This window comes from Charadrius vociferus, unplaced genomic scaffold (assembly GCF_000708025.1).
Source record: "Charadrius vociferus isolate BGI_N301 unplaced genomic scaffold, ASM70802v2 scaffold455, whole genome shotgun sequence".
Taxonomy (NCBI): domain Eukaryota; kingdom Metazoa; phylum Chordata; class Aves; order Charadriiformes; family Charadriidae; genus Charadrius; species Charadrius vociferus.
The window spans coordinates 2,016,039-2,038,265 of NW_009648550.1; the positions used below are offsets into that span (position 1 = coordinate 2,016,039).

Sequence of the window (22,227 nt, forward strand, 5' to 3'; positions counted from 1 at the left end):
TTAACTAGCTGAAAACACTTTCTAAAAACACTAAAAAAAAAAAAAAGCAAACGTAGAAAAACGAAACCAGTGTGTATTGGCCATATATTAAGATGACTTATTTTGATGAAATTTTGATTGCAGATAGAGAAGATTGAGTGGGACACCTGGACATGTGTTCTTGGTCCTACTTGTGAAGGAATTTGGCCCATGCACAGTGATGTCACCGTTGTAAATGCAGCTAGTCTTACAAAAGACGGAACGCTATTAGCTACAGGAGATGATTTTGGTTTTGTGAAGCTTTTTTCATATCCAGTGAAGGTAATAAGTGTATTTATTTCTGTAATTAGAAACTGTGCAAGAAAAGGAATTAAGGAAGACACTGTTCCCAGTATGTCACGCTGCTAAAATGCGGATTCTTTGTGCTACAGGGCCAACATGCAAAATTCAAGAAGTATGTGGGTCACAGCGCACAGGTAACCAATGTGCGGTGGTTACACAATGATTCCGTGCTGCTGACTGTAGGTGGTGCTGATACAGCTTTGATGATCTGGACCAGAGAATTTTTGGGCATTCAGGAGAGTAAGCTGGTTGATAGTGAAGAATCAGACACAGATGCAGAAGAAGATGGAGGTAAAGAGGATTGTATAAAACACGTCTTTAATTTAGTCTTCATTGCACAGTGACTCACGTAGGCATTTAACTTGAAGTGGGCTAGAAGCTTTCATGTGCTAAAGTTCTGTGTAGGGAGAGCTTGGTAGGATTTGTTTCCTTCCTTTTATTGGTGCAGATCTTTTTATGTACTCTTCTACTATGAAACAAGGGTAGTTTGCTTTATTATATGTTTTATTTTTCTAAGGTTATGATAGTGATGTTGCAAGAGAAAAAGCAATTGACTATACCACTAAGATCTATGCAGTAAGCATCCGAGAAATGGAAGGGACAAAACCACATCAACAGCTGAAGGAAGTTTCAGTAGAAGAGAGGTATGTCACACAAAGGCATTCATTTCCAAATGTACGTTGCATTCTTTTGAATCTCTTTTCATTCAACTAAAACTAGTCCTTAGAAGTAACACAGGAATTTTAAAGTTCACAAGAGAACTTTTAAAATGGGGTACAATATGTTAATGTGATGGAGAAAGATATGTATATGTAAGTAAAACACCTGTGAGTGTTGTGTTCTCTTCTGCTGTTCACATAAGTAGTTATATTCTTTCCTAATTAGTATGTGTAGCTATACATATGTCTGCAGCAGGGCGTTTGTGATAGGGTGAGCTTATAAATACTTTGTAGTTAAGGCTTTTGGTGATGTTTTCATTGTAAGATTTTCAGTTGCTTATAATTGTGTCAGGTTGTTACTGTTAAAGCTGAAATTTCCCATGGCACACATTGGCCTTAGGCTGAATTAATTTGAAAAAAAATAAGCTGGAAGCAGAACAGTAGTGGAGAGGACAGTAAAGAAAAGAGGTAAGAGCTAAGCATGGAGGGGTGAGATCCAGTGAAACACAGACCTAGGGGAGTGGGTGAGTAAAAACTCTGACTGGGACAGGACTGCTGGGACAGAACAGGAGTATCTATAACCAGTAAAGTACATTCCCCTTTGTAATCTGGAACAGCAAATCTATGCCTGTGAATCCAGTTGATGACTCAACTGTGAATCCATGCAGTCTCTTTTGATAGAATTTCTTTCTACAAGCGGTCATTCTTTTGTCATGAGTTTTCTTGCTTTTGCCCAACGTTGGGCACTGACAAAAAGGACTGCTGTGTGTTAACCCACAGAAAGAATTTAAGCTTAGTTGTTTCCCCTCAGTTTACCCAGAGCACGTGACTAGTAACAATACTAGTAGCGTGATGACATGTTATTCTCCCCACAGGGATCCCGGGCTAGTTAGCGAACAGGATAAATAGTCCCTAGGGAATACAGTGGGTGCAGAAGTAAGTGCTGGTGCACTATAGGATCCCTGCTGCAGTATTGCAAAAGATGAAAGATCTGTGTGTAGAAGGAGGCTGGGATGGCAAGAAGAGAGTGCTCTGGAGCCTGTGGAGCGCCGCCTTCTTGCTGTTCCTGCTTCTGTCACAGAGCTGCATGGTGATGGTTGGCAAATAGAATACTTTTACAGGCAGCCTCTAACTCTGTGTACCTCATTTCCTGCTGTCAGCTGAGAGAAGTACAGCTGAATTTACGGAAAAACTGCACGTTCATAGCTGCAAGTGGACATGATTTAAGCAGTTCTTTGAACAACATAACACATAATTACATTGAACAGATTAAGGTCTAAGGCTCTCTTGACTACTGAAAACTAGTGGCAACTTTGGGTATTTTTGGCTTTAAACCTCCTTGGTGTCCTGATCTGCAAGATGCAAAATGAAGTTAGTAATACTTCCTAATCTCATGCAAACCTTTGACAAATAAATTAGTTTGTTTTTAAAGCTCTCAAAGAATGCAAAGCTAAACATCATGGACAGAAATTAATAATTTTTCACTCGGTATTTGAATAGGAGAACAAATGCTGGATGTGAAAAATGAGAAGAAAAATGTTGCACCCCCCTTTTTTTTATCACAATGTTTTAACGAAAACATGCAGCAGGAGGATTAGTGATTTTTTTCAATAAAATGTTGGACCATAACCATTTCTTTTCCCCTTCTTTTAAGGGTATCTCTTTCCATTTACTCATATAAAGTCTTTGGTCCTCCATTTTTCTATGAAAAGGTGTAGTTTGTTATCTAGTAAACATGAATGTTTTGAGATCGAGTTAAAAAAGGAAAAAAAAATATTTTATCTTGGGTGGATACTGCTAAATTGTTATTACACATGAAATAACAAGTGCCAATGGTACAATGGCCAGATGTTCTACACCAGAAACCCTTGTAACTTCCAGCTGCTTCATTCTGTTTTGATGGTGCAAAAGCAACTGTAGAGAGAGTTTAATTGACCGATTAAGCTGGGCTTACAATTGTTTTGTACTAGGGAAAAACGAACAGTATAAGCATAAGCATCAGCCTCTTCTGCAGATTTTCAGCACTATTTTCAGTCCAGGAGTGAAAATCACCACAGCCCCTTTGGGTCCCTAGGAAACTTTCCTTCTCTGAAACCTGGCCGTGGGTCCGGTGTCTGATGCAAGTACCCTGCTTCTCAGAGGAGCATCTCAGTCTGCCATGTACACTTCAGGCTTCCTGACTTTTGAATTTGGGCACATTCCCAGCCCTACACTGCATAAGCTCATTCAGCTGAACCTGCTGTGTTGCTGTGGAGGAAAGCACCCCCTGAAATGAGCAGGCAGTTTGCCTTTTTCGACCTTTTTAACAAAGCACATAGTGCCTGCAAAGCAGCACATAATGACAAATGAAGCAGGCTCCTCTTTTGTCACACTAACATTGATAATCCATAATGCAGGGAAAACGTGCTTTGTGCTATCCAACACTACAAAGTAACGCCGAAGCTGGAAGCTCTCCTGGTATGCACAAGTGTTTCCACACTACCCACTCTGTTTATAGCTGGTGGGCCTAATTAAATGGGTAGACACCTCCTCTGCAGTGAGGTTGCCTCTGATTTCCGTAATAGTCTCCTCATAATGACTGTACATGAAAATAGTATACTGTAGCCTATCTGAAAGAATAATCTATCCCATAACAAGTAAATTGAAGAGAGCAAAAAGGAAGGTTTCAACATTCTCCATATCTTTTTTCGTCTTTCTCTATGTAATCAACAGTTTTGTACTTCATTTTAAAATAGCTTAAAAATAAACTCTTGTAACTGTCCTTTCCATCTTTTCTGCTAAAGAGTCACAGGTATTCTTCACATTTTTTATATGCCCTCTTTCAATTACACCTACTTCAATATAATCACATCTTTGGTATTTGGAATTTGTGTTCTGATAAATTTGTCAGCAGATCCCATACTTTTCATATATAGCTTGTTAGGCAAAGAAATATTCACTTCCCTTGCTTCATTGGATTAATATAAATTACCAGAATTTATAGTCAAACAATTAGAAGTGGAAATTTTATTGTGAAATGTAGGCAAAACCAGTTTCTGAGGGTATTGTGCTGGGATAGGACCTTAAGCTGTGAAAGGGATGGGGTTTTCAATGCAGTAAGATGTGATTAATGTGTTGCCTACTGCAATTGTCAGACTTCAGTTTTTGGCCACAGTTGTACCAATATGCACACAATTTACCCAGAATCTTGACACTTGAAGCACCATGAGTGCTTCAAGGTGAAAATGACTTCTCTCAAAGATGGATGAATTATGAAGCAAACTTCATAGCTCTGCCAGATTTCATCTTTTCTGAGAATACAAAAGAATGTAACAGCTAATGAAGGCTTTGTTTGACCATATTCTAAATCTTCCTGAAAGCACTGAGCTGGCTTTTCTTTGCATGTACAAGGGTCCAAAGTGACAGTTGATCAAGCCAGACAAAATTAAAAGCTTACGAGTACTCAACTGTCAGTGTTCTGAAAACCTAAGTTCTAAATCAGTAGGTCTTCAGGACGTTGGAGTCCTGAAATCTCTGTGCACAGGGTTGAGTGAGATGGCAACAGGTAATACCGAAGCCAGTTCACAAAGCTCTACGTTTTCTGCACGAGGCACAGCTGAGGTAGCCTCTCCCAGTCCCTTCAGAAGTGAAGGGAACCAAGAGGATGTATCCTATTCTCTTTCAGGCAGGTACATGGGAAAACCTAGAGTCTTTTGAAGGGTAAGATCATCTGGAGAAAATATTCCAAATCGCAAATCTTTCCTCTTTGTAATTGTGCCGTATATCTGGATGAAGACCCCTAGGATTGTGCATCTGATGGGATGCACATACTGTGAATACTCTGAGATTGATTACATACTGTGTAAATTTTGAAAATTATGTTACAAGTTGGAAAACCATTTAAGTTAGAAGCAGTGAGTTAATCACAAGACCTGAAAAACTGCTGGTCCACTTCACCGAAAAATGCAATGAGGATCTAAGAAGAAAAAATGTTCTCCTTGCTGTATTTTCATTGCATGTCTGAGAAAGGAAAAATAGTGAGTTATTCATAGGTATAGTGGGTAGAAACCCAGACTTAGACAAAGTAAGTTTAAATTAAGAAAATAAAAAATAGAGAGAAAACCAGGCTTCCAGCTCAACCAAGAGACAGGAGTAGCTGGGGCTGTTGCTCTGAGCTGCTTCTTGAGTGCAAGGACTTCAAGCTCACTATGTTTCTTTCTTTAAATAGTAATATTTGTAAAGTGAATTGTTGCTTAAAAAGGTATTTACCTGCTTATATAATACAAATATGCTTCAAAGGTTCTGTGTGACACCTAGGAGACAGTTTTGGTTCAAGAAATGGCCGTTTTATTTTTCTCTTTATTATAGATACATTTCCATGTCTTTAACCTTTGTGTTTGCTAGAATAAGCTTGCAGGACACTATGCTTCTGTGATATTACGAGCAGTGAATCTGAAAAACTCAAAAGTACTTTATCTTGCTAGAAATAACAAATCAGTGTACAATTCAGGAGGAGTTTGATGTCAGGAACTGTGATGCGTCTTCTGAGAATATTGCAAGTATATGGTTGAGAGCTGATATGGGCAGTGCCGGTTTATGAGGGGAAAGCTTTGCAATAAATCCCACCCTTCTGGAAAGGAGTCAACAATTCACAAATTACTCCCCTCAAATTAATACAAAGACTTACTCTACTGTCTTTTTGTCAAAAGAGACAAGCAAGCAATTCTTGTCCCTTCTCTCCCCCATCATGGGAAAGAGAGTAGGAGGACAGATTTGACGTAATACTCGATACAAGACAACTGTGATTTTGAGCAGCTGCTGTGCATCCTCTATGACCACCTAGCATATGCTTTGTGCTTAGCATAATCCAGCAAGATCAAAAGGAAATCTATATTACACTGGCCTTCTCCAGATCTCCGGAGTATTGGGCCCATAAGCAAACTGGGCACAGAAATTTCATGAAAAAAACATATATGATGAACTTGGGGTTACTATTAAGGTTTTTCATTGGAAAAGGAAATTAAAGCCCTTTATCAAATGTACTTTTCCTGTCTCATTGATTTACATAATGAAAATAATGATGATTCTGCAAATATCTTGGAGGAACATACAAGTTACATGATAGATTTTACTTGCAGGATTTGAAATACATTATGGTCTGGTATTTTTGTGGGAGGCCCAAGATTTACTGTCTCTGTCAATAGTTACAGCTTCAGGATGGAAAAATAACAGGAGAGATGAGGCTGAGGATCAGTTTTTAAATATCTTGCGGTTGTATTAATTGGTGCATTTGGTTAAGATAATTAATTGATTGTTTCTCTCTCCTCTCCCCAACCTTCTTGTTTTTCTTCTTCTTCCCTTTCCATGTCTGTCCTCCTATCTTCCCCACCTACCCTTACTTTTTTCTTCCTCTTTTGCTCCTCTGATTGGCATCCTCTTCTTTGCTCTGCCTGTATGATACAGAAGTGGGGTGCCAATGAGAGGTGCTGCAGGAGCAGTCTCGCGGTGTGGGAGCTCCAAAAGCAGTGCTCCCACACCACGGGACCACTTGGTCACTGGTGGGACTGTCCCAGACAATCCAGGACAATTGTAAGCTATATTGTGTGTTATGCAGGAATTGTGCTTCATTTCAGAAAAGGGCTACCTTTTGAACTGGGACTATTTTAACTGGCAAAGATTTTATATAATAAGAAGTAAAACAAGCTTGCGTGAAGACTGTATTTATGTTACTAATATGAAAGGCAAGGATGTATTTGCATTTTGCATTCTACTAACTGCTAATATATATCCTACGTTTGCAGCTTTCATTTAGTTTGATTTGCATGACTCTACATAAACTGAAAACTCTTGTAATATACCTGGTGATGGAAAACCCTTTAAAGCAGGTTGAATGTGTAGAAAACAAAACGCAGCATTAGCATGTTTGTCTAGTTTTCTGTTTTCATAACTGGCTTGTCTCACTACCCCCGAGTTACCTGTCTCAGAGCCTGTTCTCAATTGTGTTATTATGCATTGTTTGTAATCATATGTTCTGATAACGATGCGAAGTTAAAGGTTAAGAAGTTGGATTTTCTCTCTTCAAATATTCTTTTGATTATTTCTTTACAGCAACATGGGCTGAATTATAGAAGCTTTCAAAATAGCCCCCACAAGTGGCAAGTACAAGCCTTTGTACCATAAACTGAATTATTAGACATATGGTTACAAAATTTGTTTATGCACTTTTACATGCACACTTCTGTGGGTGCCGTGTAAAAGCTTTGAATGTGAATCTGTGTTGTATTTACGTGTAGGTGGGCACTATTCAAAATGTATCTGGAAAAACATATCTCTGGGGTGGAGAAAATAACTTTGGGCTTATTTCAGCAGAAACCTACTGTTTGAGAATGAGTAGCATCCTTTGGAATATTCACTTTTACTTTCTCAACAGCATTATGTCAAGTTAATGCATCCGAAATGTATTTGGCAGCGTGCTGGTTTCATCACAGTCGTCCCCAAGGCTTGAACACATTGTGACTAGTATTTTTACAGTCTCTGCCAACCTACTGAACTCTGAGTCAATCTCGCTTCTCCCACAGGTCAGCACAAAGCTGGCCCAAAGGTCTTTTTCATTTATGTGACAGTGGGTGTGGAATTGAGGGATGCCAATACTGTCACAATGCACAACGTGTTACCAGTATTTTTCTCTCTGAACTTGAGCACTCTCTGCACTGAAGTTGATGTGAAATATTCAACTGTTTTTTGAGGGTTGTGTAGGTTGTAGTCCAGGAAGGATCAAAAAGACATTGTTTCTGATATCTTTTGTTATACAGGGGACAGATGCTATTTTATCTGCCTGTTATGTTTTACCTCCAGCCCAAAAGTTCTCTGTATACTATTGGTTGAATAGTTTTACTTGTACGATGAGCATAGCTTCAAAATATGTCAGAGTTTATGTAAGGAATAACAAAACAAATAGAAAAGACTCTTTCTCTCAAACATGATCATGAATCCCGAGAGAAGCTTAAGGAAAGAGAGAGACCTTCCAGAATATGCTAAAGTTGGGTTGATTCTGATGCCTTGGTAGTATATGGAGAAAGTTCTCCTGAAGTCTCGTTACCTGAGGTATTCAAACCTTTTTGATTCAAAGACAGGAATTTAGGTTTTGCCTAAGGCACGTTATAATGTGTTCCTTGAAGCTGGTTTTGGCAAAGGGGGTTGGGGGATTTCCAGACAGCCCCGTCTCTCCAGTGTATTATATGTGGCAGATCTCTATGCGATAGGGCCAGCCTATCCACAATAGTTGTTTAGTTTATGAGATGTTTAGAACAATTTGTTAAAAAATAAAGGCCTTCAGATTTCATTCAGAACTGATTACCCTTCTTATTAATCTGCTTTTCTGCTTGTTTCACATTTGGAGACTGAACTAGAATGCCATGCGAATGCAATGACTAGCTGCTCTTGCAAAATATAAAAATGGCTATCGCCACCATACTTTCTGCAATACCTTTTTTCTTTTTTAAAGAGTGCAACAGCATACATATGAAATCATAAATAGTGCTAAGGCTTTTTCAGTGCTATACTTTTAAAAAAATGACTTAGATTACAATTGATGTTTTCCTCTAGTTTTGTTTCAGCTTTGTTTTGATCCACTATATTAGAGTATAGGTTATTTTCATATTAAATACTCTTCTTTTTTGTTGTCTTGTGTTATCCATAAAATGTAAAGGAAAAGTAACAGCAGGAAAACTTGTATGTAAAACTCCTCAGGTTGTTGGGATGGGAAAATCCAAAGGCTTAGAATTCACAAAATCTTTTAATCACTTCTTAAAGCTCTAGTTTCGCAGGAGTTTTAGGGCACTTGGGAGTCCCACTCCTGTCAACTAGTGGAAGCGCACTTCTAAAAGCTACTTTTGCATTTTATCTAAAATGAACAGTGTATTTTTTTTAAATCTTGGATTTTTTGTTCTGTTGTCCAAACAAACCTACCAGTAGTGGATCATCTTGCTTCTCTTTGAACCTCAGTTTCTATTCTTGAGAGCCATCCTGCTCATTTTTATTTTTGTGTAAAAACCAAGTATGTTCCCTCTCTAGTTAGCAGCCATTTAAATGCACGCATTAGTCTCCCTTTTAGACTCTCTTCAGCTTCTTCTCTACCAATTTCTGCTGGGCCCAGCCCATCACCTTTTCAGTGTCAGGACATTTTTGTCCATCTGTCCCTGCTCCAAACTTGATTGTCACTTTCATGCAACATTGTTTCTGAAGATGCAATTCTGTTTCCATTGGCCTCAGAACAGAATATTTGTATTCTCACCAATTTATTACTGATGCAGACAGTGTCTCTCATCAGAGAACAATTATGCCATGTGCTCTAAAAACATGAGTTGGTTATCCCGGTCCTATAGGACATAATAATTATAATCATAACAATTTTTGGTCTGCTTTTTCTCTCCTTTATTTTCAGTCTAAATGGATCTAACTTTGTTTTCCTACTCCTTTGGCCCTGTTCTCTAAGATCACATCTCTTTTCTCCCTCAATGTGCCCAACTCTTCCAAGACGTCATTCCCTCTTCCCCCTCGCCTGGCTCTCAGTATGTCCATCTGTTGTTCTCTGTCCTCGTGCTGCCTGTTCACTCCACCCGTGATTTAGGCCTCCCTTTCCACTCCTCTTGGCTGTTTCAGATAGCCTTCTTGCTTAGGTGAGAGCAAATGAATTGTCACTTGCACCTTTTTACATTTCTGCATGAAGATCCATGAAGACAGTGGGTGAGATTTTGTCAGTTTAAATCTGGAGTTAGCTCACTGATTTATAACCGGGCATACTTGTGTAAGCATATCATCGAGATAATCGTTAGTAACAGAAATTTTATCTGCTGTATTCACAGTATCTAAAGAACTGAAAGCCCTTTAATGTCTGACTGTGTCTTATCTTTCCTGGAACTCGTTCATCCCATAACGTAATATAAGCACATTTATTTTAAATCACTGGAAAGAAACCGTTAATGCTTGTATTATGTTTTAACTTGCTTTCCTTTGGAGGCAGGGAATTGTCAAGTAAGTACTAACACCACACAGCACAGAAAAAGCACAGATTGCTGTGAATGTACAATGCAGATTGCATAGGTCAAAAAAGGGTAAATATATGTAATTTGCTCCAGTGCAAATTTCTTGTCTTGACACTGCCATCTTATGTATCAAAATAAATTAGGTATAGTCACAGACTTGTTAAAAATGAAAGTTAACTTGATGCTGCTTTACATTTGTTTTATTAAGGTGATAACAAGGCAATGAATGCATACATGTGTGTATATATACATGTACATGTATATATGAATGCACACATTTGTGTTTGTGTGTAGTGTGACTAGATATATATAAAAGTATATGTGTGTATGTGTATGTTTCCAAATTAAATCTCGTGCTTACAATCTAGTGATTATCAATCATGTCATAGTTGTAGTGTTCTCTTGCTTTCATGAAAAATTTTGGCTTGCTCTCGTTGTAAAATTTAACTAATATTCCTAGGTAAAGAAATGTAAAAGTGATCCATTTTAAAATTAGACTAAAACAGAAAAAAGAGCAGGAAGCATACAAGAAAATGACTTATTATTTTCATAAGTGCTGATTCAAAGGCCCTAGTAAATCTGGGCTGAAGTGGCTTTTACTGTTCTAGCATCACATAATGATTTTATTTTGCAAGAGAATTAAGTTTTGTAATAATTTCCTCCACCCCTTCTCTGGTGACTGCGCTGCTGTTCGGTCCAATTACCACTGCTGGTTATGTAACGTGACTTGATTGACCGCTTTCAGAGAAAATAAAGGTATTTGTTCCCCCGTGAACAAAAAAGTACAAGCTGTCCCCGTAAGTAAGTTGGCCTACGAATGAACAATTATGAGGCTAAATTGCAGGCTGAACTAGGATAGAAAACAAGCATCCATTGTGTGAAATTCTCAACAGTGAACTTAACAGACTGTTAAATTTCTACCAGTTTCCATCCCTGTCAGGCACCTGAAAATAAACAAGCACATGGAATCACGTTCTCCTTCAGTATAAAGTGTGCAGGAAGCATGGACGTAGCTTCCTTTTTTCCCCTCCGTCCTGTAGGATCTTTAGTTCAGAGTATACCCAGGGATGCCAGGGTATGATGTTTCTGAATTTGTAGACTGGTGCACTCTTTAATTTCTGTTTTAGTTCTTGCTGGCATGCTTGAATAGCATGTTTTGTGCCACAAAGGAATGACTGATCAACTCTAAAAATGCTTGTGCATGAGTAAAGTGGTCAGAAGTACACCTAAACTGTATTAAGTTTCTTACTTGGCTTTGTTTGCTGCTTACAAGGGGATCAAGGTAACTCTTTCACTCTTTTAATGTCACAAGATCACCTGCTAATGTAATTTGCTAGTACTTAGTGAGTTTGCTTGTTTGCTTGAGAAGTGGGTTAGTTTGTGTACTTCAAGCTTTGTTCTGTCTTTTTTAGAGCTCAGATTTTCATGCTCCTTACTCCTTCAATAAGTATTCTAGCTGCGTAGCCATAAGTGTTCTAGCTGTGCATTTTGTTGATTGTTGCCTTTAATACCTTTCATTAAAAAAAATACAATTCCGAAAAAGAAGCTCCCTCTAAGCAAAAGGCATTTCATTCTTCTGCAATTAACTTTTGCCAAAATGAGAATTAATGGTAGTTACTGTATAAGGACGAGAACAATCTAATATTCACAGCATATATAAAGTATATCAAGTTCACACCTTTTTGAAATCTTAAACTGTAGAAATTCTTTCCAAATTCGAGTGTTTATAAAATAAATTGAGGCCAGGCATTTTGTTTTTTCAGTTGCAGAACGCCACTGTTTTTTAAGCCCATGTCCAGAATCTGCAAATGGAGTTTAGTGGCACACAGTGGGGTGGGTTTTATATTATTAACAACAGCCATCACGTGATGTTTTGGAGCACCCGTTTAACCATAATATCTGGGTTTATTCTTTTGCCATCACCACTTCTACCCCAACCTTCTAGCAAGACCTATTTTCTAAGTAAAAGATGATCAAACATGATAAAGAATCTAGGACGTTTCTATGGGGGAATTTCTCCAGTAATCCAGTGCAATTTTTATGGCTCTGTTCTGCTGTTGACAGGGTTAGAATTAGCCCTCGTGAATTTCTGTTAACAGAAAGGGAGAATTACACCTAAATGCTTAAATTAACGCAATGGTAATCTAAAGTGGAGCCTGTGCAGCAGACATTTGATTCTGTAAGGTCGTGAAATTCTAGAGGCTGAGCTCCCTCTCCTCCTTTTAGGTTTGTGCCTCTTCTTTTTTTTCTCGGAAGGATCAATAGTAGCAGTAAAGGTTATCTGTCTTTAAAGACCATTTGCAAGAATCAAATTTTGTTTCCATCTGTGTTCTACATTTGTCTTTTTAGCTACTTTTAGCAACTGTAATTGTATAAAAATGCTTTGCTGGCCTTAGTCTCTGTTAAATTCACACAGATGAATGACTTGTACATTTCAAAATGTCATAATTTTATCTCTAATACGATTTTGAGAAGACTTTTACAAAGTCTTGTCAGGGTTTTGTGATGGAGTTTCTCAGAAGCAGCAAGGTCGGGGAAAGGTCAACTGCCAGCTGTGGAAAATAATTTAGATCATTTCTGAAAGCAACAATTTACTATAATTTAGTATTCAAGAATTTTCCCATGGATTAAATCATTATCATTTAAAAAAATAAAATTGCTGTTCAGTGGTCTGTTCTACCACTCATTCACAAAATCTGCATCAATGTTATTTCTGCTCTTTCCATCAAAACGCGTATTTTAGTCAGTGTGTTGTACAACTCTCAAAAAAGCTAGGCATTAAGTCCATATAGTTGCAATTGGCCATTTCCTGGTCACATACAAGACAAATGCGATGGGTTTGGAGGTTTTATTTTGCTTTCCAACATACTGATTGTCGTCTTTTTTAAATGTTTGTTTCAGGCCACCAGTTAGCAGAGCTGCTCCTCAACCTGAAAAACTACAAAAGAACAATATCAACAAAAAAAAGAAACTGGTTGAGGTCAGGCTTAATACTTTTTCATTTGCTTTAGAGGTACTAAGTGTTTGGTGAAATTCATCCCTATTTCGAGGACAGATAAAGTCATGTACAGGTGGAAGAGAAGAGAAGTTTCTAGAAAGTGCTTTCAGCTCTGGTGGCAAACACCAGAAGATGTGATAGACAGCAACCTCTGTCAGAACGAACCTCAGATTCAGGGTGTTAAAGCTTACCTATAATATCAGATCTCTCAAACCCCCAAATTTGTCTCTCAATTTGAAGGGGAGGTAGAGCCAAAAGTGCACGTGCGTCCACAGCACAACCCACACTCACTGTATAACCCCAAGAGAAACACAGTCAGAAACTGCGCTTTCACCCATGAAAAATCATGTGCGTGATTTTGAATGATGAAACTTGCTCACTTACTTTGGAAACGTACCTTTTTCCCCAAACTCTAGGGCCTCCCAAGCAACTTTTTTGAATTTCCACATAATATGCTGCACAAGGAATATTCTGTGGTATGTGTGGACAATTTGCAACAATTGCTTTGTCTGTCAATTCAAATTGTTTCAAGTAAGCTGTAATTACGTTTGGGACAGATTCATTAAGTCTCCCTTCTGGGCTAAAAAGCAACTTTAACAACAATCCATTAACCATCACTGTTTTTCTGGAGGAAATTTCCTTGGCAATTTTTTATTGTAAGCTGAAATTACACCTCCGGTTAATGTTTTAATTGTAGAGTTACTTTATAGCCTGCTTTTGCTTCTTATAAGAACTTTAAGGTGAGAATTTGGTCTGTTAAAATTTGGTAGTTTCTGAGAATGATTTTGGAAGACTCTTAAAGCAGAAGTAAAGAGATTTACAAATACCTGATACCCTATATAGCTATTAAACTGTGATGGGTAGATTAATTTTGGAAGTTGTATATCTTTTGAATGGAAATTTACAAGAAACAAAACATTTACAGCCCACTGAATTATTAAAGAAATAATAATATAAATGCCTGTGTCTTAGTTGACTGATTAAAGTGTTGTAGATGTCTGTGAGAATGTCATGCCTCAGTAAAGTAGCAGAAGACCAGAGATAACTGATTAATTATTGTTTAAGTATTCTATTGCCTCTACAAGATATTTGTAGCTTGTGTAATTACTTTAGAACTGTGCTTATGTGATCCAAACTCTGTAATCTCCTTGCTGCTTCTTTCCTTTCACTCTTGTTCTTTCTTTTTGTTTTACTTGACCAGGAGCTGGCTTTAGACCATGTTTTTGGATACAGAGGATTTGATTGCCGCAACAACCTTCATTACCTAAATGATGGTGCTGATATTATTTTCCACACAGCTGCAGCAGGCATAGTTCAAAATCTTTCTACTGGTAATTCAACTTGAAACAATACTTTGAGATAAAAAATGCTGTACAAGTAAAATATTTCTGATTGAAAATCTTAACTTTTTAATGTTCCTGTAACTTTCTCACATTTTGCATCTTGATAAATAATGCAAAAAAAATTAGATGGCTATTATATCAGATTGACGGTTTCTCCTGTTCAGGTCACCCTGTAGAGCCACCCTGTTTCTCTTAGCGGGTAGGAGATTCTGCTAGGAAGTATAATAAAAAACTGTTCTATTTCTGCAGTTGTGCCTTGCTAAAATCCCTGCTGAAGACACAGGAATGGCTTTCTTGGAGGAGAGCACCTGGGTCATGAAATGACTAGTACCCCCCAAAATGTTAGAAGCATTAACATCCATTGTTTCATTTTGAGTTCTTCTAGCAAATTCATACTCCAGGGAAGGGTACATTTTGATGCAATACACTGTGAGCAAGATGCTCTTTGGAAGGGGTAGAAATATTCCCTGCCTTTTTGGTAATGAAGAGGAGGAAACCCACCAAAAATTTATCTGTCCCGAAGTTGTAGCAGCAGCACCTCTGTATTCTTGTATTCTTCATATATCTCAAGAAACAAAAACAGAAATAAAAGGAATTTTGCCTTTATTTTATTCCCTCTTGGCGCCATAGTGAACCGGTCTGCCAAGAAGGAGTGGAGGCAGAAGAGCTGTCGCATCTGCTGACCTTTGGGGACTCCAGTCCTAGCACGGCCTCTGACCCGTGGAGCTGGGAAGCACAGTCCCATCTGTTCGTTTTGGGCCCGTTCCCTTGGGAGGATATTGCAAAGCATAAACTTCACAGGGCTTTGCTCTTCACTTTGCTTCCCACTGACTGCTTCAGTTTACCAGGAAACCTGGGCTCTGCATTTGCTGGTTTTGCTCTTTCATGCAGTCACAGGAAGCTACAGGATGAATCTTGGGCTGATTCCTGGTTCCCTGGACATAGCTAATTTACCAAATATTGCTTTTATATACACATGTTAATGGTTATGTTCATAGTGCAGTTGGTAATGGTGCCTGGGAATGAAAGCGGAGCAGCTGTCAACATAGTTATTGCCCTACCCCCATCCTTTCCCTGGAGAGTACAGCATGAATATAGCAACAAGCTGCTTGAATCGTCTTTGCTTCAGTACTGTTTTTTCCTTCAATACTGTTGTGAATAAAAACATGTTTGAATTTTATTAGGTAGTCAGAGTTTCTACCTGGAGCATACTGATGACATTCTCTGCCTAACTGTGAATCAGCACCCGAAGTATAAAAACGTTGTGGCTACCAGCCAGATCGGTAGGTGACTCTCCATATAGCAAAGTTTTACTCAAAAATTATCAGGGGCACTGATTTATTTTGGGCTTTTCTGTGTAGGAATTTTACCAGGGCATGCCAGCGTTACTGTCCTGAAACTTTTTCTTTGATTTTAAGGAGGTAATCAAGCTTCAGGATTTTCTTATGATTTCAATTTCATCTCTGATTGTGAGTCATTGGATTTTAGAGTTAATTGTAGTACAATTATATTTTTGAAAGCAAGCTTTGCTAAACTGCACTAAATCATGTCATTAATCTGTAATCGTAAGATGTATAGAATTCCCTTTTTCCTTCCTGTATCCAAGGTGCTGTTTAGCAGTAACATGCTTTGCAGTGAAAATACAATAATGAAAATTTCCTATGCAGAAGTACAGAAGCTGGAAAGAAATAAAATGAAATCTCAACAGAAGTTATGACACATGTAAGGGGCCAATTGTGAAACCATATGTATTTATGTGTTTTTGGAGAGTCGTGTTAGATTCCCTAGTCCCTTTTGCAGGAGTAAATGTTGTATGGGAAATGCAGGATTGCTTGTCCCAAGTCTTGAGAACGATCTGTTGCCTTTCACTTAAGCCAGCTTAATACTGGAATAATTAATTTCATGAAGAATGGTGTCATTCTAGTTCGTATCATTCTAGGACGAGACTCAAGTCCATAACTTCTGTAATAAGTAACTTAACAGGGGACAGAAAAATAGTAGTAGATGAACACCTTGACAAACCATCTTTGCCACCTGTACTGAGTGCTGTCATTTCACTTTGAATGTTGAGTAAACATAAAAATCTGTACATATTGTCAGAGCTTCAGTTCAAAATACTGATTTCTATGACATGGAAAAGGTAACTGTTAAAGGCCCTTTTTCTAGCCTGTCAATAAGAGCCCATGAAATCAGTGTTTCTGATTTTGGTTGATAGTCTGTATAACTACAGATTCATTTAACTTTTAAATGTAATAATTTTTTAAAACTGCATGTCTTTAGTATTTCTTTTAAATACCATCTTTAAAACTCAAAAGTACTAAATATTGTTGCGATATTTGTGTATAAAAAGCAATATACCCAAAAAAGTTCAACAATATTCCTGCTTATTTGTTTTGTTGATTTAGTCCATACCCATTTTCAAATTTTTAATTTTTTTTTTTCCTTCTGGTGCTGATGCTGGCACTTCAGCATTAGAAACATGACTTATTTCACCTATTGTTTTCCCTTGGTGCTTCCTCATTTGCCATTGCTCTCACAATGCAGGTGATATGACAGAATTTCCAGGTAAGGCTGATTCATTTGTGAATTTTAGTCAGCAGAGTTATGTAAAAGTTTCATGTAACCTCATTGTATCTGTGTGAATCGCGGATACAAGTGAAACATCTACAGACAATTTCTTTTGCATGAGGTTCTTCATAAATGTCATGTTGTTCTTTTAGAATTTGTCTTACTTCATGAAATAACTATGATTCCCCCCTGTGTTTTGCAAGCTATTATGATTTTTTTTGAGTAGTGTTAATCTTCAAACGAAACAAAACAAAACCCCACAACTTATAAGTGTCTGTTTAGGTTAAATGTTCTTGAAAATGCCTATTTTGCTCTGAAGCTTTCCAGATGCTGAATTAATCTCTTTTTAATGCATCTTTTTGCATGTAGGTACAACTCCTACAATTCATATATGGGATGCTATGAGTAAACAAACAATTTCAATGCTGCGTTGCTTCCATACCAAAGGGGTCAACTATGTTAACTTCAGTGCAACTGGCAAACTTCTGGTTTCAGTGGGAGTTGATCCAGAACATACTATCACAGTGTGGAGGTGGCAAGAAGGTAACTCTGGAAAAATGTTCCTTCAGCCTAACAGAACTGTGTTACCATTAGTTGCTTTTCAAGTCTTTGGAACAGATTTGTGTTTTTACTCTTGAGTATCGTGGCTCCCTACGTCACAAAATCGGTTAAAGGAGATAGCAAAGTTCTAGAAAATATGAATGACAAAATAAGTTTTAAACTTCTATTATAAGTAGAAGTACATTTTAAGGAAAGAATGTTGTTTAATGTAAAATTCCATTAAATTAAGGAAAGTATTTTCTTTTTTTTCCTAAAATACTTGAACTTGAAATTCTGTGCTGTAGATAGGCCTTTGGGAAGTCATTTCCAGAAAAGAATTATCATCTTCAGAAATGGTGGAGGAGAGAGAAGTGTCTCAGCTCACTAGATGTTTCCGTGTGCATTTCACCAGTTGGTAACTCATTGATGATATTCAGAATGTTTGTGGTGTTATTTCACTGACCAAGGAGACAAGTCATGCTATGAAGACCTGAATCTGCATTTCCTAAAACTGTCAGATGCAATGGAATAACCAGGGACCTTGCAGGTTGCATGAATCAAGATATTTGATACACTAAATAATGTTGAGATTTTCTTAGTTTTCAGCATCTGAGGCGCAGTTCTCTAATGCAATAGCAGGTCAATTTATTTTATAAAGTCATATCAGAGCCTTATTTTGCAGGTAAATTTAACTTTATTTCTATCCTTTCCTAATTAAAACAGGGGCTAAAGTTGCTAGCAGGGGAGGACACCTGGAGAGGATATTCGTTGTAGAGTTCCGCCCAGATTCAGACACTCAGTTTGTGTCTGTTGGGGTAAAACACATGAAGTTCTGGACATTAGCTGGCAGTGCTTTGCTTTATAAGAAAGGAGTCATTGGTTCCATGGAAGATGCCAAAATGCAAACCATGCTTTCTGTTGCCTTCGGAGCAGTGAGTTCAAATTACTTGCTACAGAATTTTATAATACATTTTATTAAAACTGCGAGTGTCAATTTCCTTTGTTGAAACCCAGGACAGCGTGGATTGTGCAAGACCATGGAGCTCTTGCTTATTTAATTTGAGATTTGTACTCCTTTAGATCCTCGCATAAGTTTTCTAAACAGGGTTGGGTTTCTCTGTCAGTGAACATTTATTAATGTCTGTGCATAACTACAGCATCAGCTGCCATGGCTTTTTTTTTTTTTTACTTTGCTAGTTATTTAGCACTTCAGAGGTTAATTTAGAAAAATGTAATACTGTTATTTTGTGTATGGGCTCTGCAATGCTTTTTTTCTGCTGACAATATTTAGTATGACATATGCTAGTGATCCAACTAATGGTGACATTATATAATACTCTTTGGTATGAGCATTAAGGAACTGTAGCACTCTGCTTTAGACGTCATAGTTAAGGAAAAAAATGCATATTAACAGTGAAAAAGCAGTGCTACTATGATACTAAGGTCTGAAATACCTTTTGCTTCATCCAGAAACCCCATAGAAATTACCTTTGTAAAGATTAAGCATAAATTATACAAATCACCAATTAAAAAAACCCTCTTGCTCCTAATCAATCACCCTGGACAATAGTAAGAATGTGTGAAATGTGAACGTATAAAATTAGGCCCCTAAATCCCCATCCTTGTGCCCAAAACAAGTGACTTTGTTGTCAAAAATTGCTTAACACAAAACATTTCTTTCTGTTCCAATGGCATTATTCCAATACAAAATAGGAGTAGTGTAATGGAAGCTAATGACACCAGAATTGATTTTAAAAAAGAAGCAGAATGTAATATTAGAACAAATTGCTTGTCTGTACTTTCCAAGTAGGAACAGTCCAACAGACATTTTCTTTTCTAAAATAATAAAACTAGTATCTTGTAAGGGACACCTTCAAAACCAGCAGGTGAACTTGACTGCATTAGCATATGTCATTCATGCAGAATGGTTTTTTTCTTCCTCAAGTATGTGTCATTGAATCCCACTGGAAGTACGAGTCTATGTCACAGGAGCATGAGTAAATTGTTCTTAACAGAGCAGGGGCTGTGCGCATACCCTCTGCTTCTGCATGTTTCCATGGACCTCACTCTTTCATCCAGGTCCATCGAATGCCAAAGTCAACAGGACATGCTGGGATACAGCCACACTACATTTTTGTCTCAAATGGTGGAAGGTCATTCTGGGCCTTCCTTCCCCCAGTTCCTTCAAGAGACACCATTGCTGTTTATTGCAGAACATGAGACTTTCCTCTGAACCCCTGTCAAAAGGGTTCCCTTACGATTTTTCCTGATACCTATTATTTCACAGTCAGTGGACTTCAAGGTCAGACCATCTTTAGTTCTCAAGGCAAGCTTGTCCATTTAACACAGCACGCTCCAAAAGAGCTCTTGCAATGCGGAATACTTGCTACTTTTTCCCATTCTTCAGGGAGTCCCAGCCCCCAGACCAGTTTGCTCATGGAGGGGTTTCATGGCTTTTATGAGAAATTATGCCATTGCTGTGATGCCTAAAGTAGGTAAGAGGTTGAGTTAGTTCTGCGTGTAAGTTTATACACTTCATTTTCAACATCTTGAAGATACTGCTTGCCAGTCACCTATACTGGGATTCTCACTGACACATACTCAAAGAAGAAAGAAATGTCACTTAGAATTCAGTAGTGGTAGCCTGCCGTCCATCTCGCCAGCAGGAGACGTGACATAGCATATGCATAGCAGAAGTACATGCATCTGAAAGGTCTCAAGATGAGATGCACGAGATGAATGTGCCTTACACATATCATTTATAACATCTCAAAGAAACACGATTAGAGTGCAGTCATTAAACTCATTTTCTCGATGCAGATGATTTTAATTCCTACATTCATTGTGTAGTTGACTTTTCTCAGGAAATTCAGTAGCTAAAAGAATTTTAATTCAAGCTTAACAAACTGCTAAGGTATTTATTATATCAGAGATCATTGCTATTTGTTGCAGAATAACCTCACATTTACTGGTGCCATAAATGGAGATGTCTACGTCTGGAAGGATCATTTTCTGATTAGACTTGTGGCAAAAGCTCACACAGGGCCAGTGTTTACAATGTACACGACTCTTCGAGATGGACTCATTGTTACAGGAGGGAAGGAGAGACCGTAAGACATACAATCTTTCTGAAGTCCACGACTTTTGTCTCTCATATGATTCACTCTTTTTTATTTATCCAATATCGTAGACGTACACAATGCTTCCCAGAGATAAATGGTATCTGTGCTGTAGCAATCTAAATTTTACATAACGTGCCCACGTGCCTTTGTAAGTAAGGAACGAATAAGTAGGGCACTCAAGGGTCACAGTAATGCAGGTTCTGTGCAAAGGACATACTAAACCTCAAGTTAGCAATTGATGTGAACACCTATATAAGCTCCTTGTCACGTGAGCTGCTGCCAGCCTGGCATAAGAGGGTTTTTCTTGATTTTTCAATTCTGTCAAACTACAGACAACCTCTCCCAGTTGGAGGCTCTGTGATTACTAAGTTCTTCATTTTGCTGGAAGCAACATATTTGCCGAGCTTATTTTGGTGACAGAGATTTGAGACTAAGTGACAAGAGAACAATTTGGTTTTTACAAATTAGGCATGATACTGTTGTATAAAACATGAAATATGATAGCATTTACATTTTTATTATTTACTTTCCATTGCACAATACTGAGGTGTCTTTAAATACAGTAGAAGGTAATTCAATGTATGTTTTATTATTTAATCAATATACTGATGGGATTTACATATGGGATTTGTTGTAGCCTGTGCAGAAGGAGACATCTGGGTAACACAACACACTTCTTTTCAGCACTAAAGAAGGGGGAGCTGTAAAGCTATGGGATCAAGAGATGAAACGGTGCCGAGCATTTCAGCTTGAGACAGGCCAGCTCATTGAGTGTGTGCGCTCCGTCTGCAGAGGAAAAGTAAGTGAGCTCATGCGGCAGATGTTACACTTTGGCACGCATCACTGCATGTTGTTCTTGGTGGAGGTTGGATGTGAGACACATGAGAGAAGACTTTTGTAAAGTTATGGGAAGAGGCTTTGTCTGCCTACTTAGTGACGATTCCTTACTCGTCTTCCTGAGCTCACTGATAGGCTTTAAACTGCATGAAGATCACATTTGTGATGCTTAGTGCCTGTCTTGCCTGTGGTCGGCAGGGAGACGGAAAAGCATTTGAAGGACTCTAAAGGGTAGTGCTAAGAGTAGGAACATATTTCACCAGGGTAAGACCTTCTCTCACGACTTTCTTTTTGAGTGACAAAAGGAATTTGGGGTACCTACTTCACAAGATTTGATTCCCATGAAATGTAGGTGCAGCTCAGGTGCTTCAGTTAGGCAGAATGGATTCTAGGTGGGTTTTTTTTAAAGTCACAAGTAAAACAAGTTGCCACTGAGAATTACTGATTGACTTTAAGTTTTGGTAAAGTGGAAAACAATAGAAATAACTGGGTAATTTGAGATGCTAAAATCACTCTTGCATGTTTAAATTGTTCTTGTAAATGTTGTGAAAGGAGTGTGAGCTGGTGCAGGAGTGTTATTTCAGATGATGGGTATCTGTCCAACCTAACACTTCATGAAATGGTGTCTATTTAACTTTGTATATCAAATCTCAGGAATTTGACATGCTCTTTGATAACAACACTGAGTAATGCTTTTTGATATTTCTAATCAAGTAGCCATTAACCAATTCCAAACTGTATCTATTTATGCTTTTTCCAAGTATTTGCCAAGAAAGTTCTTGCAGTTTAGCTGATGACAGTAGATGCAAGGTGCTC

General features: G+C 38.0%; 1 protein-coding gene across 1 annotated transcript in view; it reads left to right on the forward strand.

Annotated features, from left to right (window-relative positions):
• The window catches only part of EML6 (echinoderm microtubule associated protein like 6), a 116,766-nt gene that overhangs the window by 87,468 nt on the left and 7,071 nt on the right, over positions 1 to 22,227 (forward strand). Inside the window, exons 25-34 of the mRNA XM_009886007.1 lie at positions 124 to 300; positions 411 to 612; positions 839 to 965; positions 12,905 to 12,983; positions 14,203 to 14,332; positions 15,529 to 15,627; positions 17,282 to 17,455; positions 18,176 to 18,384; positions 20,405 to 20,562; positions 21,259 to 21,373. Of these exons, the coding sequence (XP_009884309.1) occupies positions 124 to 300; positions 411 to 612; positions 839 to 965; positions 12,905 to 12,983; positions 14,203 to 14,332; positions 15,529 to 15,627; positions 17,282 to 17,455; positions 18,176 to 18,384; positions 20,405 to 20,562; positions 21,259 to 21,373 (1,470 nt within the window). The remainder of the gene's footprint in view (positions 1 to 123; positions 301 to 410; positions 613 to 838; positions 966 to 12,904; positions 12,984 to 14,202; positions 14,333 to 15,528; positions 15,628 to 17,281; positions 17,456 to 18,175; positions 18,385 to 20,404; positions 20,563 to 21,258; positions 21,374 to 22,227) is intronic.